The sequence below is a fragment of the Oncorhynchus tshawytscha genome, linkage group LG03 (assembly GCF_018296145.1).
Source record: "Oncorhynchus tshawytscha isolate Ot180627B linkage group LG03, Otsh_v2.0, whole genome shotgun sequence".
In the NCBI taxonomy this organism is placed as follows: domain Eukaryota; kingdom Metazoa; phylum Chordata; class Actinopteri; order Salmoniformes; family Salmonidae; genus Oncorhynchus; species Oncorhynchus tshawytscha.
In genome coordinates, this window is record NC_056431.1 from 60,674,691 (window position 1) to 60,696,608 (window position 21,918).

The window sequence follows — 21,918 nt, forward strand, 5'->3', positions numbered from 1 at the left end:
AGAGAGGAAACCATACATGTCTGTCACACAACTATAGATATGTATACATATATATGTCAGGTCTACTATACTGTGCCTTCCCAATACATACTAAAAATACAAAGACAAACAATATCATAGGAATTTAAAATGTATATAATATACATAATATATAATGTATATAATATAATATACAGCATCTTCACATTTGCACTATTATAACTTTTAACTTATGTATGTCTATTTGTTAAATCAAATACTATTTTCCCACTTAAAAAAGTAGCTACATGTTTCGGAAAGAGTTTATCTATAGCAAAAGGGCTCGATTAAAACAATTTTACTGTGAAAAATATCTTACATTAGAGTAAATATATTATAGTAAATATTATATTATTGTATAATAATATTATATTAAATATGCAGGTTCCCCAGCCATCTCATACAACTCAAGTTAGTTCTCAAAAGGCACATTTCTGAGAGTAGCCGATATAGGAGTACATTATGAACGCGCTGTTTGGCCTATGTTAGCCACCGTAGTTCCTTATTCCAAGATGGCGCTCCCGATCAGGGGTAATGTGAAATATCTCCTTCAATTCGTTCAAAAGCGTCGTTCTCCAAAAAGACTATTCTGCGCTGGACAATGTGCGGACGGAAAGGTAGTGTGTTTCAAATGCACATTTACTGTATATTAATTTGTTATTGTACACCTTGTATATAGCCTCGTTATTTTTTTGTGTTACCATTTCCAAATTGATCTTATTTTTTAACTCTGCATTGTTGGAAAATGGCTCGTAAGTGAACATTTCACAAAGATCCACTACACCTTTTCTATTCGGCGCATGTGACAAATCAAATTTGATATTATGTTTAGACCAGGAGATAACTGTAGGACGCTGTTTTTGACAGTTCATTTTCATGAAACAGTGCTAGTTGATGCAAGGCTTCCTGACATTATCTTGTTGGGAAAATGCATGGTTTATAAACGAAAACGATGTATTTAAATTTGTTCAAAAATCTCCCCCCCCCCCACACTATTAATATTTTCCTAGTGGTAAAATATTGAGATTATGAGCAATGTGGCTGTGTGGTATTATCCTGCCATTTGTCATATTTGATACAATGGTGCTTCACCACACGCCATTCATCCCAAACTGCTTCAATCAACTTTTTAATCCATCACTCTTCTATTTCCTCAATCTAATTATTTGTTCAATTTCTTGTCTATCATGTAATTCAGATTTTAGCTGCGAATGTGTACAATATCAAATAAACCTAACTACTAAAAACCTTACACTTAAATAGGCAATTAATGTAGTAGTTTTTGCTAGAATGGTGGTCACCAACTCTGGTCATGCAGGCTTTTGTTCTAACTCTCCACAAATGAACTCAATCAGCAAGCCCTCGTGTGTATTAGTACTGGGCTGGAACAAAAGTCTGCACACTGAGTAGGCTATTGAGTAAGGCCATGTGTGAAATGCTCAGCAGTTGATATAGCCTAGTGCTTGAGACTGCTGTTTCTTGAGGAAATGTGTCCAAATCTAGAGGTCTATAATTATTACATATTTGATCTCCTTAAAATGCGTAATTTATTCTAGGATGGTTTACTATTTTGAGCTTGCGCTGCACCCCTGACTTGCAATGACACGAGCCCCCTTGGATAAATTCATAGACTGTTAAATCCAACAACCGCTAACAATAATTTTGGCACAGTAAGGATGCTAATTATTGTGTTACGACCGAGTTATTTTTTAAAACTGATGTACGAGCTGTGGGGCCTTAATGACTGGCCAGTGGTGCTGAGGAACGGAATGCGCGCTCACCGCCGCTGCATCTGTGTTTTGTTAAGGCTAAGTCTCTCGAGATTTTGGAGAGGTGTGTGCGCGCCGAGGCGGAAGGCTAGATGGAAGTGGAGGAACCGAAAGCATCATCACAGGAGTGCTTCATTACCTGAAATAACATCAGAAATGAAGTGTTGGTTTTCATTTGTTTAAATCTTCTCCAAACGTCGACGGCAGCGCGCAAATCCGGACACAATGCTCCGAGGTGTGATGTGCGTCAAGACATTGAGCTCGAAAAAGTGTGTTAAATCACAGAACCTCTGCAGACCAATAGAGATTAACTATGAACTGTCACTGATCTAGATCAGCCAATGACGTTTGACTTGGCCTTTTATAAATCTGAGACTATTTAACACATTTTGTAGCCATATTTTCTTAGTAACCTATCCACATATACAATTTATAGTGAGATAGTTTAACTCTTGTGTTTACACAGCTCCGTCAGTCTACAAAGTCGTGGAAAATTATGGAACCTTTAAATACTAAGGTCGTAAAGGTGAGGATCTGTATTATAGCTCGATTGACATTTAAAGGCAATGTTCCCGCATTCACGGAGACTGCATTCATGGTAAACGGTGCATCTGTCAACTCGTTTGGAAATGACCTTTAACGTAAATAGTTAAATGTATTAACACATTTTCTTTAAATCTGCAATATGTACATTTTTGGGAGACCTGACCAAATTCACATAGAAATGTGAATTATAGATCTGTCAGGGTAGCCTAGTGGTTAGTGTTGGACTAGTAACCGAAAGGTTGCAAGTTCAAATCCCCGAGCTGACAAGGTAAAAATATGTTCTGCCCCTGAACAGGCAGTTAACCTACTGTTCCTAGGCCGACATTGAAAATAAGAATTTGTTCTTAACTGACTTGCCTAGTTAAATAAAGGTAAAATAAAATTGAAAGCAAATCTAAAAAGCAGTAGATCTGTTCATTCTGCTATTCTATGCTTCCTGCTCTTAAGTTTAGTTTTGCTTTGGATTTTGTACACCAGCTGAAGATACAATATTTTGTGTTATTGAAAGGATATTTCACAGCTTGTTTTGCTTGTTTTGTCACATAAAGTGAAATAAGGCGAACTATTCAAATTTTAGCAACCAGGAAATGGCGGAACGATTTCTGCATATTGTACCTTTTTGAAGTATTTTGCAGCATGAGAATGTGGGCAGTTGATGCACTTGAATGTACAGCTGGCCAGAGAAGGCCATAATGGTGCATCTATTTTAGGCTAGGGTGTGGTGTAGCAGAACTGATATTACATTCGTTGTTAGGGGCAGAGAGCGAGTAACCTGAGTACAGACTTGTGGCAGCAGCTTTGGGCAGCCATGATTCCTCCTAGCATTGTGTAACATGGTATTCCCTCCCTTCCTCTCTGTCCGCTCCTTAACTTGTCTGTGCTCCTAATGGCTGATATCAGTCATCTCAACCCCACGCTCCAGGAAGAAGGAAGTGACTTCTAATTCGCCTCTGCTCTGCTCAGTTCCAAGTTCACTCACTGTGGTGTCAGCTAAAACCATTAGAGCAGCTCCCTCGCCCCACACAACAGGGAAAGGGGAACAGGGAAACATCATGGACTTCAAGTTGAGTACATTCATTAATTGCTCTATTTATTTGAAACTGTCAGAAAACCCCACTATTTCTCACCAGTCTCCTCCATCCAGGATAATTAGGTGTGTCAAAGGCCTGCTAGGCCCACCAATGCTTTGCAAATCAGCCATTTGTCCAAACTCCCCCGAATGTCAGCATTTTTTTCTTTCTTCGATGTACCTAAACTGAATTACAGAATAAGTCTGTCTCTAATATGTCTATGTTAATACCCAGGGAGCCTTAAAAGCTTTCCAATCCCATGTCTTAATCTGTGGAGACCCAGACGTTGGACAGAAGGTCTGATGGTTTTTAATTAAGATGTATCTGGAATTGTGCTTTTGGGCTGCGCTCAAGTCAACAGACGCTGCGTGTGCGTGTGTTTCCTGGCAGAGGTTGGCCCTGGCCTCAGTGTTACCATCATTATAGATTTCATAAATTATTCAGTGTCTCCAGGTTATTTTTGCTGTGTTTATGGTATTATTATTTCTAGTCTGTGGGGTAAAATTACACCACTCCATCATTAACTCATTCAGCCATCTTTTTATAGGCAAATTGAAAACACTCATTACTTAATGCAAAGGTCTATTAATGGTATCAAATGCTGTTGACAAGGACCTAATTTATCCAGTGTCTTGATTTGTTCATGGTGTGCCCAACAAAGCTGTATCAGCTTAGCTAGGCCAGGCCCGTAGCTGTATCGGCTTAGCTAGGCCAGGCCCGTAGCTGTATCGGCTTAGCTAGGCCAGGCCCGTAGCTGTATCGGCTTAGCTAGTTCAGGCTTAGCTAGGCCAGGGCTTTATTGGGTAGGCATTAAGCTTGGTCTGATGTCCGACTGTAGCCATAGCTCTGTATTGGGGTAGTCCTGTGCGGGGCTGTCTCCTGGTTATTTTTGGAGTGCTGTCGGTCTCTGTCTGCGGGGAGCACTGTTTTTGAAGGGCCTCCAGTCCCATTAATCAGCCGGGGGACCCCATGGTCTGAGCAGGCCCTGTTCCCTGTCCCGCCTCACTGACACATTCTGTTCCTCTCTCCCTTCTCCTCCCCGCTTTCTGCACAGTATGAAGCACAGAGGAACCTCATCAATCTCACCTGTCCCACACGTCAACCACAGATTTAATCAAACGCTCCGTTTGGGCACCCCACTCCTCCATCCATACCCCTCACAACCCCTTTTTAGAGAACAAATAATCTCTCTTTCACCCAGACCTACCTTTCCCTCTATGGCTTCTCCGTTGCTCTCCTTCACTTTAAGTTCTCTGTTTTTTAATATCTTCCTTCTCGCTTTCATTCTACCCCTGTGTTTTCTCTGTGATCATTCACACTTTGTGATCTGATACAGGCTATACACACACACACTGCCCTATCACCCTCTAAAAGTGAGGGTGTACATTAAACACCATTTCCTGCTCAATAGCTCACTGAAGTGGGACTCTGTTGGTCGCCTGCCTTAACAGGTCCCTATGCGAGAGTGGGATGGAGAGAAAGAGGGATGATGGAGAGGGGGGAGACAAAGGAGGTGGTGGGAGCGGCAGGACCAAGGCCTGTTTTAGAGGTTGGTTCAGCATGATTTCTGAGTTTAATGGGATGCCTGGGGTGAAGGTGAACACTGGACCCTGTGTGTCTGTCTCAGTGGGAGACCGAGAGGGACTAAGGCAAACGGACACAAGGACCAGAGAGCATCTAATCCCCACCGCTTAGGCCCAGCTCGAACCTTCCCATGCTGTGACGGATCTGGTCCCACGGAGGGGCTGACGGTACCCTGTGGAGGTGGCCGGTGCCCCCGGTGGAGACTCTGAGAAGTGTTGAAATTGGCATGGTGGAGTTGTGGCCACTGCAGGGGCCGGTCCTCTGGAAGCCCTGTGAGGGGAATGTCAGTGAGCCACTCATATGATGTGTGAGGAGAAAAGAAAATCAGTTTCCCAGCCTCTTGCCCAATGGCAATCAAGCTACTCCAGTGATTTATGGTGTTGGCTGGCTGGACACAGACTTAGACAGACAGGCTGCAAGTCAGCAGCCAGTCAACTCAACTGAGATTGGAAGTTCACCTAGATGAAGTAGCTCAAGTGATGTAGACCTACACAACATGCTTGGAGGACTGTCAGGAAAGCAGCCTCTTCTTTTTGTGGTAACTTGGAGGACTTCCCTTTGGAATGCCTTTGAGAGCACAATCCTTCATTCAATTAAAAATGATTTCTCTCTCTCCCGTTGTAAAGCAATATATTTGTCATCTTTTAAACATTCCAGTGGAAAGATGTCACAGCACTGTACTTTGCACACAATTAATAAGGATTTCTGGCATTCCTCTTTGCACATATGCTGTGATCCACATGTGGTCTGGGGGAAACTAGGAGGAGTATTTGGGGAGGAGACTTGTGCTGTTCTGTTGAATTTAGGCCACAGGTCTTCTCTGGTTAAATAAGTCATAAAGAAAATAGTTTTTCTAATTAACTGAATCTTTTCCAAAAATTCCATCGATTGTTGATGTTTTTCTGCTTAATAGAAGCCGTGCGTTGCATTTCTGTAATGTCATTAGTGTGGTTTCGATGTCAGATGTGATTCACTTTTTCCATCTGTGATGAGTTCTGTCATATTCCTGCTGTGCGCACACACACACACACACACACACACAACCTCCATCCATCCCTCAGTTTATTTCCATCATTCTCTTACACACTCACACCTGTTATACGAACACGCATCCTGGAAAGTGTCTGTGATTGTGGAAACATGGCCTGAAAGTATACGTAACCCTTCTAGCTGTTGGCGTTAGTCACACTCGGTGTGTAATGTAATCACCATATGTTAGATGTGGATGAAGAAACCTTTCGTCACCTAGGCTACGCTGTGGTAGGACAGCATCGTACCCCTCATAGTAAAATATGAGTAGAGGTTACCGATGCTGCTACGTGTCATCAACAGGTCCACAGCGGGTGGGAGAGAGGATGAGACGCACAGAGAGCGGGCGAGACAGATTGAGGGGGTTTGGTTACGAATGGGAGAGGTATTCTGCATCATTGACTAGTCACCTAGCATCTGGTCATTTCAGTTTCTCAAAGAACAGCCGCTTTCATGTTCAATTTTTGCCTTAATTATCCCGATATTGTCGCGTTGTCAACATTTAGCATACTTTCCTACGTATCTTAATGTATTTCCTCAACTGTAGTCGCACATGTTAAAGAAAGTTTTAGAATTTTCTCTGACCAAATGCTAAACTGAGCAGAGGTGTCAGGCAGGCGTCTGTGATGTGTGAGCCTGATTACCCAGTGGCTAGTTAGCAGTTAGTGTTTACTCTGTTAGTCTGCGATTGTCTCAAATAACACCATTACCATGTCTGCATGGCTAATAGCCTCCCCCAGGGTGAGAGTAGGGGGGGGGGGTGCATTTGGCATGTCAACGCGAGGTGAGAACACATGAGCCATATTCAGGCCGTCCACACCCAAATCACTCCTGACACCTCTGAAGGGGCCCTCAGCATCAATGGCTCTCTGCTGAAATTACCGCCTCAGTAATAATGACATAAGCACCCATTTCCTTCCTGCTGGTGCTGAGTGCTTGCCCCGTACTGACCTGGAATCTGATCCCAGAGGGCTGGTCTCAGAGCAGTTATCTGATCCCCTAGGCCGAACAGACAGAGACTACAAACAGGATGGGACTGGTCTAGGAACTGCTGTTATCTTATCCCAGAGGCTGTGGAAGGTTGTCTGTCCATCACAGAAACTGATTGGGATTCAGACTACTGCTGCTGTTTGCTGAACATACAAGAAATCCTTTGAGTGTTTTGGTTTTCTGATTACTTATGATAACCCAAAATACTGTACAATTACCTGCACAATATCTGAGAGTAAGTTCCTAAAGATTTGTCAAGATAAAGAATTTCGGGCCTCCCGGGTGGCATTGTGGTCTAGGGCACTGCATCGTAGTAGGGATATCCTTGTCTCATCGCGCACTAGCGACTCCTGTGGTGGGCTGGGCGCTGTGCACGCTAACCAGGTCGCCAGGTGCACGGTGTTTCCTCCGACACATTGGTGCGGCTGGCTACCGGTTAGATGTGCGCCGTGTTAAGAAGCAGTGCGGCTTGGTTGGGTTGTGTTTCGGAGGACGCATGGCTTTCGACCTTTGTCTCTCCCTAGCCTGTACAAATCAAATCAAATCAAATTTTATTTGTCACATACACATGGTTAGCAGATGTTAATGCGAGTGTAGCGAAATGCTTGTGCTTCTAGTTCCGACAATGCAGTAATAACGAACAAGTAATCTAACTAACAATTCCCCCCCCCCAAAAAAACTACTGTCTTAAACACAGTGTAAGGGGATAAAGAATATGTACATAAGGATATATGAATGAGTGATGGTACAGAGCAGCATAGGCAAGATACAGTAGATGATATCGAGTACAGTATATACATATGAGATGAGTATGTAAACCAAGTGGCATAGTTAAAGTGGCTAGTGATACATGTATTACATAAGGATGCAGTCGATGATATAGAGTACAGTATCTACGTATGCATATGAGATGAATAATGTAGGGTAAGTAACATTATATAAGGTAGCATTGTTTAAAGTGGCTAGTGGTATATTTACATCATTTCCCATCAATTCCCATGATTAAAGTGGCTGGAGTAGAGTCAGTGTCATTGACAGTGTGTTGGCAGTAGCCACTCAATGTTAGTGGTGGCTGTTTAACAGTCTGATGGCCTTGAGATAGAAGCTGTTTTTCAGTCTCTCGGTCCCAGCTTGCAGATGCACCTGTACTGACCTCGCCTTCTGGATGACAGCGGGGTGAACAGGCAGTGGCTCGGGTGGTTGATGTCCTTGATGATCTTTATGGCCTTCCTGTAGCATCGGGTGGTGTAGGTGTCCTGGAGGGCAGGTAGTTTGCCCCCGGTGATGCGTTGTGCAGACCTCACTACCCTCTGGAGAGCCTTACGGTTGAGGGCGGTGCAGTTGCCATACCAGGCGGTGATACAGCCCGCCAGGATGCTCTCGATTGTGCATCTGTAGAAGTTTGTGAGTACTTTTGGTGACAAGCCGAATTTCTTCAGCCTCCTGAGGTTGAAGAGGCGCTGCTGCGCCTTCCTCACAATGCTGTCTGTGTGAGTGGACCAATTCAGTTTGTCTGTGATGTGTATGCCGAGGAACTTAAAACTTGCTACCCTCTCCACTACTGTTCCATCGATGTGGATGGGGGGGTGTTCCCTCTGCTGTTTCCTGAAGTCCACAATCATCTCCTTAGTTTTGTTGACGTTGAGTGTGAGGTTATTTTCCTGACACCACATTCCGAGGGCCCTCACCTCCTCCCTGTAGGCCGTCTCGTCGTTGTTGGTAATCAAGCCTACCACTGTTGTGTCGTCCGCAAACTTGATGATTGAGTTGGAGGCGTGCGTGGCCACGCAGTCGTGGGTGAACAGGGAGTACAGGAGAGTGCTCAGAACGCACCCTTGTGGGGCCCCAGTGTTGAGGATCAGCGGGGAGGAGATGTTGTTGCCTACCCTCACCACCTGGGGGCGGCCCGTCAGGAAGTCCAGTACCCAGTTGCACAGGGCGGGGTCGAGACCCAGGGTCTCGAGCTTGATGACGAGCTTGGAGGGTACTATGGTGTTGAATGCCGAGCTGTAGTCGATGAACAGCATTCTCACATAGGTATTCCTCTTGTCCAGATGGGTTAGGGCAGTGTGCAGTGTGGTTGAGATTGCATCGTCTGTGGACCTATTTGGGCGGTAAGCAAATTGGAGTGGGTCAAGGGTGTCAGGTAGGGTGGAGGTGATATGGTCCTTGACTAGTCTCTCAAAGCACTTCATGATGACGGATGTGAGTGCTACGGGCGGTAGTCGTTTAGCTCAGTTACCTTAGCTTTCTTGGGAACAGGAACAATGGTGGCCCTCTTGAAGCATGTGGGAACAGCAGACTGGTATAGGGATTGGTTGAATATGTCCGTAAACACACCGGCCAGCTGGTCTGCGCATGCTCTGAGGGCGCGGCTGGGGATGCCGTCTGGGCCTGCAGCCTTGCGAGGGTTTACACGTTTAAATGTCTTACTCACTTCGGCTGCAGTGAAGGAGAGACCGCATGTTTTCGTTGCAGGCCGTGTCAGTGGCACTGTATTGTCCTCAAAGCGGGCAAAAAGTTATTTAGTCTGCCTGGGAGCAAGACATCCTGGTCCGTGACTGGGCTGGGTTTCTTCCTGTAGTCCGTGATTGACTGTAGACCCTGCCACATGCCTCTTGTGTCTGAGCCGTTGAATTGAGATTCTACTTTGTCTCTGTACTGGCGCTTAGCTTGTTTGATAGCCTTGCGGAGGGAATAGCTGCACTGTTTGTATTCAGTCATGTTACCAGACACCTTGCCCTGATTAAAAGCAGTGGTTCGCGCCTTCAGTTCCACACGAATGCTGCCATCAATCCACGGTTTCTGGTTAGGGAATGTTTTAATCGTTGCTATGGGAACGACATCTTCAACGCACGTTCTAATGAACTCGCACACCGAATCAGCGTATTCGTCAATGTTGTCTGACGCAATACGAAACATCTCCCAGTCCACGTGATGGAAGCAGTCTTGGAGTGTGGAGTCAGCTTGGTCGGACCAGCGTTGGACAGACCTCAGCGTGGGAGCTTCTTGTTTTAGTTTCTGTCTGTAGGCAGGGATCAACAAAATGGAGTCGTGGTCAGCTTTTCCGAAAGGGGGCGGGGCAGGGCCTTATATGCGTCGCGGAAGTTAGAGTAACAATGATCCAGGGTCTTTCCACCCCTGGTTGCGCAATCGATATGCTGATAAAATTTAGGGAGTCTTGTTTTCAGATTATCCTTGTTAAAATCCCCAGCTACAATGAATGCAGCCTCCGGATAAATCGTTTCCAGTTTGCAGAGAGTTAAATAAAGTTCGTTCAGAGCCATCGATGTGTCTGCTTGGGGGATATATACGGCTGTGATTATAATCGAAGAGAATTCTCTTGGTAGATAATGCGGTCTACATTTGATTGTGAGGAATTCTAAATCAGGTGAACAGAAGGATTTGAGTTCCTGTATGTTTCTTTCATCACACCATGTCACGTTGGCCATAAGGCATACGCCCCCGCCCCTCTTCTTACCAGAAAGATGTTCGTTTCTGTCGGCGCGATGCGTGGAGAAACCCGCTGGCTGCACCGCTTCGGATTGCGTCTCTCCAGTTAGCCATGTTTCCGTGAAGCAGAGAACGTTAGTCTCTGATGTCCCTCTGGAATGCTACCCTTGCTCGGATTTCTTCAACCTTGTTGTCAAGAGACTGGACATTGGCAAGAAGAATGCTAGGGAGTGGTGCACGATGTGCCCGTCTCCGGAGTCTGACCAGATTCCCTCTTTTTCTGAGTCGTTTTTTTGGGTCGCTGCATGGGAACCTTTCCGTGGCACTGGTTGTAAGGCAGAACACAGGATCCGCATCGCGAAAAACATATTCTTGGTCGTACTGATGGTGAGTTGACGCTGATCTTATATTCAGTAGTTCTTCTCGGCTGTATGTAATGAAACCTAAGATGACCTGGGGTACTAGTGTAAGAAATAACACGTAAAAAAACAAAAAACTGCATGGTTTCCTAGGAACGCGAAGCGAGGCGGCCATCTCTGTCGGCGCCGGAAGTACCGGAGTTGTAGCGATGAGACAAGATGGTAACTACCAATAAAAAAGATAAAGAATTTCAAAGATTGCCGCTCAAGTTACACAGCAAGGGATTTCAACCCAATTTTGTTGTTTGCAAGGTATCCAGAATTGATTTTATGACACCTGTTTTCGCTTGTGGTGTGAAGGGTAGTGCACCGATACAATTTCAAGCACTGTGTATAACCAAAACTCAGACAGGCATAGCAGAGTCAGCAGACAGTCCCTCCTAACATACTAAAACAAATTGTTTACGCTTTTCTGCTGAACAGCAGTGCTGTATAATATATTTAGCCAAGAAACCCCTCCAGTCATAAGTGAAGTTCCAGGTCCCCTTCCATGCCACCTCCGTACCGCAGTATTTGGTGCAGGCCTGGCACAATGTCATATCTAGTAGGAATGGACCAAGGCCAGAACCTAGCAGACTTTATCGATTCAATGGAGTAAGTCAAAGCCAGACCTGAGCATGACAGAACCCAGCAGAACCAGATACACTATTTACCCACAGATCATAAAGGGAAGAGTGATCTCTCTCTTTTAGAGGGGAAAGGGCCCATTCCATGGCTTTAAAATAAGGCCTTTGTTTCTGATACACTTTGGTTTATGGCGATCTTGAGTATGACCCCCTCTCCCCCCAAATTTGATTTGTGCTCTGACTATATACCTACACTAAATAGGAGGAGTCTTTTTAATGACTCTTATTGGTTTGATAGCCTGCCCTGCTTTCATTGGCAGTTTGTAGTTCATGCTCTGGCCTCATTGGCTCATTTCGTTGGCTGTTCTGTTCTCCCACTGACTGTTACAGGTGCTAGCTATGGAGATAATTCAGCATCTCAATAACAGCTCATCAATGAAAATCAAATCTCTCTTCCACCCCAGGAGCCTTCAGGTGGGCGTGTGTTCTCAGGAATCCAGCCCACGGGTGTGCCCCACCTGGGGAACTACCTTGGGGCTCTGGAGAGCTGGGTGTCCCTGCAGAACCAGTACCCCTCAGTGCTCTACAGCATAGTGGACCTGCACGCCATCACCCAGCCCCAGGACCAAGCCCTGCTGCGGGTTAACATACTGGACATGGCTGCCAGCCTGCTGGCCTGTGGCATCAACCCAGAGACATCTATCCTCTTCCAACAGTCACAGGTTAGTCAGACACGCACACACACAGACCAACATACACCTGCAATAATTATTTGTACTATTTTCAACATTGTAGAAAATTGGTGAAGACATCAAAACTATGAAATAACACATGGAATCATGTAGTAACCAAAAAAGTGTTAAACAAATCAAAATATATTTGAGATTCTTTAACCTCTCTGGGATTTGTGGGATGCTAACGTCCCACCTCGACAACAGCCAGTGAAATTGCAGGGCGCCAAATTCAAACAACAGAAATCTCATAATTAAAATTCCTTAAACATACAAGTATTATACATCATTTTAAAGATAAACTTCTTGTTAATCCAACCACAGTGTCTGATTTTAAGATTGATTTATGGCGAAAGCACACCATGCGATTTATGTTAGGACAGAGCCTAGCCACAAAGAAACAAAGACATTTTCCAGCCAAGGAGAGGGTTCACAAAAGTCAGAAATAGCAATTAACTAAATCACTAACCTTTGATCTTCATCTGGTGGCACTCCCAGGACTCCATGTTACACAATAAATGTTTGTTTTGTTTTCAATAAAGTCCCTCTTTATGTCCAAAAACCTCAGTTTAAATTGGCGCGTTGTCTCAAATAACATCTGGTGAAATTGCAGAGAGCCAAATCAAATTACAGAAATACTCATCATAAATATTGATGAAAGATACAAGTGTTATACACGGGTTTAAATAAACTTCTTGTTAATCCAGCCGCTGTATTATCTGAGGATAGCACCCTGTCAAACAAACACAATCATATTTCATCCCGCCAGGCGCGACACAAAACTCAGAAATAACGATATAATTCATGCCTTACCTTTTGAAGATCTTCTTTTGTTGGCACTCCAATATGTCCCATAAATGGTCCTTTTGTTCGATTAATTCTGTCGTTATATCTCCAAAATGTCCATTTATTTGGTGCGTTTGATCCAGAAAAACACCAGTTCCAACTCGCACAACATGACTACAAAATATCGAATAAGTTACCTGTAATCTTTGTCCAAAAATGTCAAACAACTTTCCTAATACAACTTTAGGTATTTTTCAATGTAAATAATCGATCAAATTTAAGATGGGATAAACTGCGTTCAATAAAAACAAAGTGGTGCGAGCTTTCAGGTCACGCGCCCCAACCACAACAGTACACTTCACTCGACCCTCGTTCTGAACAGGGCTGCTACTTCATTTCTCAAAGGAAAAACATCAACCAATTTCTAAAGACTGTTGACATCCAGTAGAAGCGATAGGAATTGCAAGCAACTGCCTTACAATTCTAGATTCCCATTGAAAAACTATTTGAAAGAGAGTGACCTCAAACAAATTTTCTGGTTGGTTTGTCCTCTGGGTTTCGCCTGCCAAATAAGTTCTGTTATACTCAGAGACATCATTCAAACAGTTTTAGAAACTTCAGTGTTTTCTATCCACATCTACTAATAATATGCATATCCTAGCTTCTGGGCCTGAGTAGCAGGCAGTTTACTTTGGGAACGCTTTTCATCCGGACGTGAATATACTGCCCCCTAGCCTAGAGAGGTTAAAGTAGCCACCCTTTGCCTTTGACAGCTTTGCACACCCTTGGTATTCTCTCAACCAGCTTCATGAGGTAGTCACCTGGAATGCATTTCAATTAACAGGTGTGCCTTAAGTTAATTTGTGGAATTTTGTTCTCTCATGAGGACCACCACAGGAAAGGAAGACCCAGAGTTACCTCTACTGCAGAGGATAAGCATGAATCAGGCCTTGATGGTCAAATTGCTGCAAAGAAACCTCTACTAAAGGACACTAATAAGAAGAGACTTGCTTGGGCCAAGAAACACGAGCAATGCACATTAGACCGGTGAAAATCTCCTTTGGTCTGATGAGTCCATTTTAGATTTTTGGTTCCAACTGCTGTGTCTTTGTGAGATGCAGAGTAGATGAACGGATGATCTCCGCATGTGTGGTAACCACCTGAAGCATGGAGGAGGTATGGGGGTGTTTTGCTGGTGACACTGTCAGTGATTTATTTAGAATTCAAGGCACACTTAACTAGCATGGCTACCACAGTATTCTGCAGTGATACGCCATCCCATTTGATTTGGCTTAGTGGGACTATCATTTGTTTTTCAACAGGACAATGACCCAACACACTTCCAGGCTGTATAAGGGCTATTTGACTAAGAAGGAGAGTGATGGAGTGCTTCCTCAGATGAGCTGGCCTCCACAATCATTCGACCTCAACCCAATTGAGATGAGTTGGACATTAGAGTGAAGGACAAGCAGCCAACATGTGCTCAGCATATGTGGGAAGTCCTTCAAGACTGTTGGAAAAGCATTCCATGTGAAGCTGGTTGAGAGAATGCCAAGAGTGTGCAAAGCTGTTATCAAGACAAATGGTGGCTATTTGAAGATCTCAAATATAAAATATATTTTGATTTGTTTAACACTTTTGGTTACTACATGATTCCATATGTGTTCGTAGTTTTGATGTCTTCACTATTATTCTACAATGTAGAAAATAGTCAAATTAAAGAAAAACCCTTGAATGAGTAGTTGTGTCCAAACTTTTGACTGGTACTCTACATTCTTATGTGGTTTACAAACCGGTAGAAAAGCTGAGTGTTTTTGTGACTTGGCGGTCTGAGCAGGCTGCCTTGGATCTGTTTCTTAGCATGTCAACAAGAGACTGAGCTGGAGCAGCGGCCATTTTGGAACGTATGTTTTATCATGGCAAGCTCAATGTTTACGTAATGCAGCAGCTTTAAAACTCTTATTCTATCACTCTGATCCTTATCTTTGTGTGCTCTGCAAATTCACAGGGATTAGGAAAACGCATTCACAGAACACCATTTACTTCAGAGGAAACAACATGAAGGGGGGATAATGATAGATTAACCATATGCACCACTTCAACAGATCAGTTTCAGGGAGGTGTTAGGAATATAAGTGAATCATGACATTTTATTTTCCCTGGACACCTACATTTTGTGTTTGTGTCTATCTCTGGAAATGCCTTGTCTGTTTTGATAGTGTGATTTTCCTCACACACACACACACACACACACACACACAGCCCTATTTTTATTCCCGTTTAGCTTCATGCCACATATCTTGGCAATGAAGGGGACCTCCCATCGAACACATGAGCCGGAGTCTGTTCCACATGTACAAATACCACTACCACCCAAAGAAAACACTTGACTTCATTGAAAAAGTGGTTACAAGCCGAAATCAATAGTGTCTTAAGGGAAGGGCCCTCATCTTGAGAATGGAAAAGCTTGTGTGTGTGTGTGTGGTGTGTGTGTGTGTGTGTGTGTGTGTGTGCGAAAGAAAGACCATAGTAAAGTTAGACCCTTTCTTACTGGAATAACAGCAGCAGATCGACAAAGCTGTGAGTTTTATAGGAATATCTTGGCTCCCACCCGCTAATGAAATGAAAGAGCTGTTGATCTACTGTGTAATGACTAAATCAGTCGTCCTATAATGACATAGTCCATAACATTAATAGTAGGGTCTTTGTTTCAGTTACTACGAAAAAAGATCACATTCAATATGAATGAAGTTGTTCATTATGAACCTTCTAAAAAGTATTTTATTGAAACTAGAGCCGTGTCAGTGTGTCCCTCACTCTGCTGTCATCAACCTCTTATCTCACCTTCATCGTCTGGCTGGAATTCTCTACTTACATTCATTCAGTTTAAAGTCCTGGTTTAGTTCTGTGCTGTCCTAAATTTAAATCAGACTCTTTAGAATCTGTTTTAAATGGAGAGGGATGGCAGCCACTTTATTGCCACCAGTGCCAATAAACTTTCTTTTTTTTTTTTACACCAATGAGTTGTTGGCCAGGCCCATTGATTTTAGAGAGGACCATGTCAGAAAGAGAGAAGCATCAGATGGTTGTAGCCTTGTGCAGAGAGGGGGTCATTAAACCAGCCCTGCTAAGGCTTAGGTTATTGGAGTTATTTAATGGCTCTAATGCCTTGATACTGATGTATAATGAAGTATGGCTATTGGCTATGGCCTCTAGGGCAAAAGAGCACCTGCTAAGGCGTGCAGACTCAGAGGGGGGGGAATCCAGTGTAGTTCCTATCTCTGCCACATGGTGGGGCTAGGCGTCACCCCCACCTGTCCCCAGAGCATCTGAAAGGTTTTTAGTTACAGTATGTTTTGTAGTGGTGGAGAAGTAGCCTGGCTGACTTGACCCATGGGGTCAACAAGACTAGTGGAGAAGAGACTTTGATTTTAATTTTACAGGTAGGCTTTGTCTAACCCCTTACACTTGGCCTATAGGGATAAATTGATATATTTATTACAGAGGAAATACAGAAGCATATGCATAACCATGCTTTCCTAACTGTCCCAATGAGGAAATAGAGCAAGCACACTTTTGCAACACAGCCCTGCATCCCCGTCTTTACACAATTACTGTTTGCGCAATCCGAAAACGATCTATTATATAATGCAATCTGAGTCAGGTGGGCATAATTTGAAAGCTTGTTCTATTGCCAACATGACTAGCTAAGTTATAAAATACGATCTTAGTGTCAGGCTTTCGCAAGGCAATTCAGAGAAGCAGATCGTAATAGAATGGAGTCATGAGTCCATATGTGTGATCCATGGCAAATTTTCTTAGCAAACAGGCTCGTTCTGTTCAGGACAACCCAGAGTATAACGGCATGTCATCTTGTAACTGTACATCAGACATAGTGATCATAAATGGTGACACTGTATATTACATGCATTTTATGATATGGAAATGTGAAGTGCACATTTGGACTCATGGGTGTTTGGCATGCTTGTATGACATCAAAGCGGTATTTATTATAATCCTCAACTTATCAACTTTCAAAATATATAGAGCCCTTGTAATTTACAGCATTTCCTTCACCCAGACCTAAGACAATGTTGCCAAATTAGCCGGAGGATGGGGGCAACTTCTTGATGTGTGCGGTACTCAAGTTCAGAACGGCTGTCAGTCAAAACCCATACGGAGCTGTGAAGCGCAGAGCCTGAGCTCTGATGTCATGTGCAGCATGTTACTGTACAGACACTGCGTTCCAATTCCTGTGCTTATCTATGTCCAAATCTTTCATTTTTCAACCAGTATACGGATACGATTGGAAAAGACTACAGACAAACAATATTTGGGCTTCAATTATGTTGACTGACTGGTTGTGATGTCTCTTCCACAGGTCTCTGAACACGCTGAACTGTCCTGGATCCTAGGCTGTCTTACCAGTATGCCCCGACTCAGACATCTGCCTCAGTGGAAGGTACAGAACTGCTTGGGAATGCGGTGGACTTTGAAATACAGTGGTAGAACCACTGAATGAGTTTACTTGGGGACAAATCATGAGTTTTTGTAAATTATACATTGATTTCAATGGGAGAATTGTGCTGCGCTCAGTAAATGGGAGAATTGTGCTGCGCTCAGTAAATGGGAGAATTGTGCTGATACGTACAATTATTTAGTCAAGTTACAAATGGTGGAAAAGTCAATGCTTTTCTTCCATCTTCCTCCATTTTCAGCATCCTGACTATTGTTTTAGTCCTGTTTGTTTCTCATACCTCACCTGCCAGATCTGTTTTATCGTTCTCATAATGACAGTGATTTCCCTGGCCACATGCAGTTTTACTAGGATGCCAGAGGGAAGGAAGGGACAGCCAGCAGTGTTCTGGTTCTACTCAGAAAACACCTTTTGTTTACTCAACTGATGAGTTCATGTCAAACGTGGCAGAAAATGTCCCTTGAATTCAGCCATGTTGGGTTTGTGGGAGCACTCTTCACTCGTAAAGAGAAAATGCCTTCTTAAAAATAACCCAACACGTTTTTCTTTTCTTGTTCCCTCTCTCCCCCTCCTTTAATTTCTCTTCCTGCTCTCTCTCCCGCTCTCTTTCTATCCCCTCTCCCCAGATGAAGAGTAAACAGAGGAATGAGGGGAGTGTGGGGCTGTACACTTACCCCGTCCTGCAGGCTGCAGATATTCTCCTCTACAAGTGAGCTCAGTCTCTACAGTACCACATTGTGTCTGTGTGTTGCTGCTGCCTCAAATGAATAAAATATTTAAGACAACGTTTAGTAAGTTTGGGTTTTCTCCTTTATGTTCTGACAGGTCCACTCACGTCCCAGTAGGAGAAGATCAGGTTCAACATCTGGAGCTGGCTCAGGACCTGGCCCGCATCTTCAACAACGCCTACGGAGACTTCTTCCCTGAGCCACGTGCTCTGCTCAGTAAGTCAGCACACTGTATGATCATTGGTTATATTTGCAGACAGAGTACTCAACATTTCTCTCGCTCTCACTCTCTGTTTCTCACACGTGCAGATGCAAATATATACACATACAGAAATACACATGGCCAGCATGTTCTACTGATGGAGACTGACAGAAAGACACATGGCCAGCATGTTCTACTGATGGAGACTCTGACAGAAAGACACATGGCCAGCATGTTCTACTGATGGAGACTCTGACAGAAAGACACATGGCCAGCATGTTCTACTGATGGAGACTCTGACAGAAAGACACATGGCCAGCATGTTCTACTGATGGAGACTCTGACAGAAAGACACATGGCCAGCATGTTCTACTGATGGAGACTCTGACAGAAAGACACATGGCCAGCATGTTCTACGGATGGAGACTGACAGAAAGACACATGGCCAGCATGTTCTACTGATGGAGACTGACAAAGACACATGGCCAGCATGTTCTACTGATGGAGACTGACAGAAAGACACATGGCCAGCATGTTCTACTGATGGAGACCCTGACAGAAAGACACATGCCCAGCATGTTCTACGGATGGAGACTGACAAAGACACATGCCCAGCATGTTCTACGGATGGAGGGGGGGGGGCTCTGTCCTCAAGATGACTTGGCGTGTGTGTTGATGCCATGTGTGTTGAGATGAATAGATGTGTGTGTATTACAGGGGTTATCAGCAGTTTGACACCTGTCAATCATCAGCTGCGTCTTTGAAACCAAATTAAAGATGTCCTCTTAAATCACCCTGAAACTAAGAGCTTATCAGGATATGGACCCTCACACCTCTTCACCCTCTATTACCACCCCCCATGCACACTGACTTCTCTGCTCACAGCATACTGCCAGGACCTGGTTCTTATGGTGACATGATTCAAAAGGGATTCATTTGAAGCAAGGGTATCATGCATACATCCACCTTTAATAAGAGACTATAGCCATATCGCTTCCTAACACAACCCAGCCTTAAAAAGACCTATTCTCTTTCATCCCAATCAGGCTCCACGCGGAAGGTGAAATCCCTCCGTGACCCCTCCTCCAAGATGTCCAAATCAGACCCCCAGAAGATGGCTACTGTCAACCTCACCGACTCTCCCGACGACATCGTCCTCAAGATCCGCCGCTCCGTCACAGACTTCACCTCTGAGGTGACATTTGACCCTGAGGTTCGTCCGGGCGTGTCCAATCTGGTGCTGATTCATGCGGCAGTGGCGGGGTGCACGGTAGAGGAGGCAGTAGGGTGGGCCAAGGGGCTGGACACAGGAAAGTACAAACAGCTGGTAGCGGATGCCGTGGTGCAGCGGCTCACACCAATCAGGGAGGAGATTGAGAGGCTGAGGGGGGACAGGGGGCACCTGGAGAGGCTGCTGGCCCATGGAGCCCAGAGGGCCAGGGAGCTGGCTGCACCTGTACTCAAGGAGGTCCGCCACAGAGTAGGCTTCTGCTGAGGGGAAAAGGGGGGATCAAATTGCCTGTTTTCTATGGTTTGTCAATTAATGAATTGAATTTACTTCTGAATAATCCCAATCCAGAGAGTGTGTGTGTGTGAGTGAGTGAGACTGGAAGATTGGCTATGGTGCTTGACTATGTGTTGTCATTTATGAGGCTCTGTGCCTTGTTTCATATTGCTGATAATGCTTTTTTTTATTTATTTAAAGAATAAATATGTGCAGTATGCTCTGTGGGTTTCTCAAGCTCTATCACACACACACAACACACACACCTTCCCTTCATGGCCTTCATCAGACAGTCTGTGTAGTGAGTAGGTTAATGCCCTGTCAATAGTAGGCATTCTGCCTGTTCAGTTGTGGGCTCTGGTCTATAGATGAAGATGGAACATGTAGAAGAGCTCAGCCTCACTGTGATACTTGGATAGACTAACCTGCGATCTGGACTGCTTAGGATAATATTTTTACACTCTGTGGTTTTTCCTGATATTTTCTCCCACAGTCCTGGTGATGAAAAACAACCCTCTGTGGGAGCTGGACAAATATGGCAGAAAATAGTCTATTCATAATAGCCTACAATGACTAAGGAGTAGGCTACCAAATGTAATTTAATACATGCAATATATTTATATATTCAAGGATCTTTCAGTATAAAACATATCATATATTTTATAAGATCATTTTAATGTAATCTAATCTAGCATGAAAAATAAAAATGGGTTTATTCGAATTTCTAATGTTTTTACGAAGGAGGTCGACTTGATTTTGTATTTTTAGTCTACCTCGGCTGAATCTCCTCTCGGATTTATATTCGATCCAGACGTCATCTGTGCCCAGAATATGTCCTGGTTTGTAGGCCTATCCGATAGTTGTGTTAAATGGAGTGTATGCCCAATTTGTCCATAGGAAAAGCTGTATTGGATCTCGATGGTATAGGCTAAAAACTCATAGGACAATAGCCTGAACCTCCAAAGCTGCTGAAATACTCTGAAAGGACGGAAAGGCACTTTAATCCGCAACACACGTAGCCGGCTACTTTATGAAGCGTTAGATGAATTTCATTACAATAGAAAACAGTAACGGAGGCAAATGCAGGTTCAAGTATTTAGTATTAATCTTATTTGTCACTAAAAACAAACATTGAGGTTTTGTATTCATGTTTTATTTTAAATTGTTTGACTTTTGTACTATAATAGTTGGCTAATTGATTTAGGCTACTCATAAGTTTGAAATAACATTGTACCCCTTAACTAATCATGTTTTATTTCTTAGTATGTAATGAATTAATCTCAGAAATGCATTAGCCAAAGTTTGGTTAGGCTATTGATAGTCCTGGCAGTATGCTGTGAGCAGACAAGTCAGGGTGCATGGGGGTGGCAATTGTCTTTTTTCAGAGCAATAAATCACATTCAGAAACCAAATACACTGTCATTATTTCCACATTCCCTATAATTCCCATGTTAAACTAAGTTCCAATTTCTGTTGGACTATTCATTTTTCATCCTTAGGCTACATTTCTGAATGAGTATTTGTAGGCTATAATGCTCTTTTCCCATTTTCCATAACTGCAGCAGCTCACTGTATAAATACCACACAATTTCACACTCAATTCATGTAAATATGTACAAAGTATTCCAGCAGATTTTTTTGTGACTTCATTTGTAGGAAAATACATTTTTTGGGGCAATCTTCAGAACAATCTTTTGGCAGTTATTGGAGCAATGCATTTTGGGGAATGTTGTTCTACACTGCTTTTTTTGTGTCCAATATTTATTTATATAAAAACACGTTTTTAATCCAACAATCCAGCATTGTCACCAAAATAATTATAATATAATAGTAACCATATGTGTTTTTTTAATTTATTTTAATGACAATACTGTTTTCTATGCTTGTTTTCACTTAACACTTTGGGATACTGGTGCACTTGTAGTCATAGGCCCTTTTTTTCGTGTAGGCAACAGTAGGCCTATACGATTTTCTTCATAACACATTTCATATTTCATGAAGCCTACATTACACAATTTTCTTCATAATGCATTTAATACAAGGCTC

The 21,918-nt window shown here is 43.4% G+C and overlaps 1 protein-coding gene across 1 annotated transcript; it reads left to right on the top strand.

The window, feature by feature from the left end:
* The first annotated feature begins 487 nt into the window (after positions 1 to 487).
* LOC112240688 (tryptophan--tRNA ligase, mitochondrial) lies at positions 488 to 20,092 on the top strand. The gene is made up of 6 exons (XM_024408951.2): positions 488 to 635; positions 11,909 to 12,166; positions 17,343 to 17,423; positions 18,065 to 18,147; positions 18,264 to 18,382; positions 19,415 to 20,092. Exons 1-6 carry the CDS (start codon positions 501 to 503, stop codon positions 19,861 to 19,863), a joined length of 1,125 nt encoding a protein of 374 aa, XP_024264719.1. The 5' UTR covers positions 488 to 500; the 3' UTR covers positions 19,864 to 20,092.
* Positions 20,093 to 21,918: the final 1,826 nt, after the last annotated feature.

Excerpts from the sequence above, each read along its gene's own strand:
- LOC112240688 (XM_024408951.2), top strand. The coding sequence starts at position 501 with ATGTTAGCCACCGTAGTTCCTTATTCCAAGATGGCGCTCCCGATCAGG. Across the intron at positions 636-11,908 it reads GACAATGTGCGGACGGAAAG|GAGCCTTCAGGTGGGCGTGT; the intron begins GTAGTGTGTTTC and ends CTTCCACCCCAG. Across the intron at positions 12,167-17,342 it reads TCCTCTTCCAACAGTCACAG|GTCTCTGAACACGCTGAACT; the intron begins GTTAGTCAGACA and ends TCTCTTCCACAG.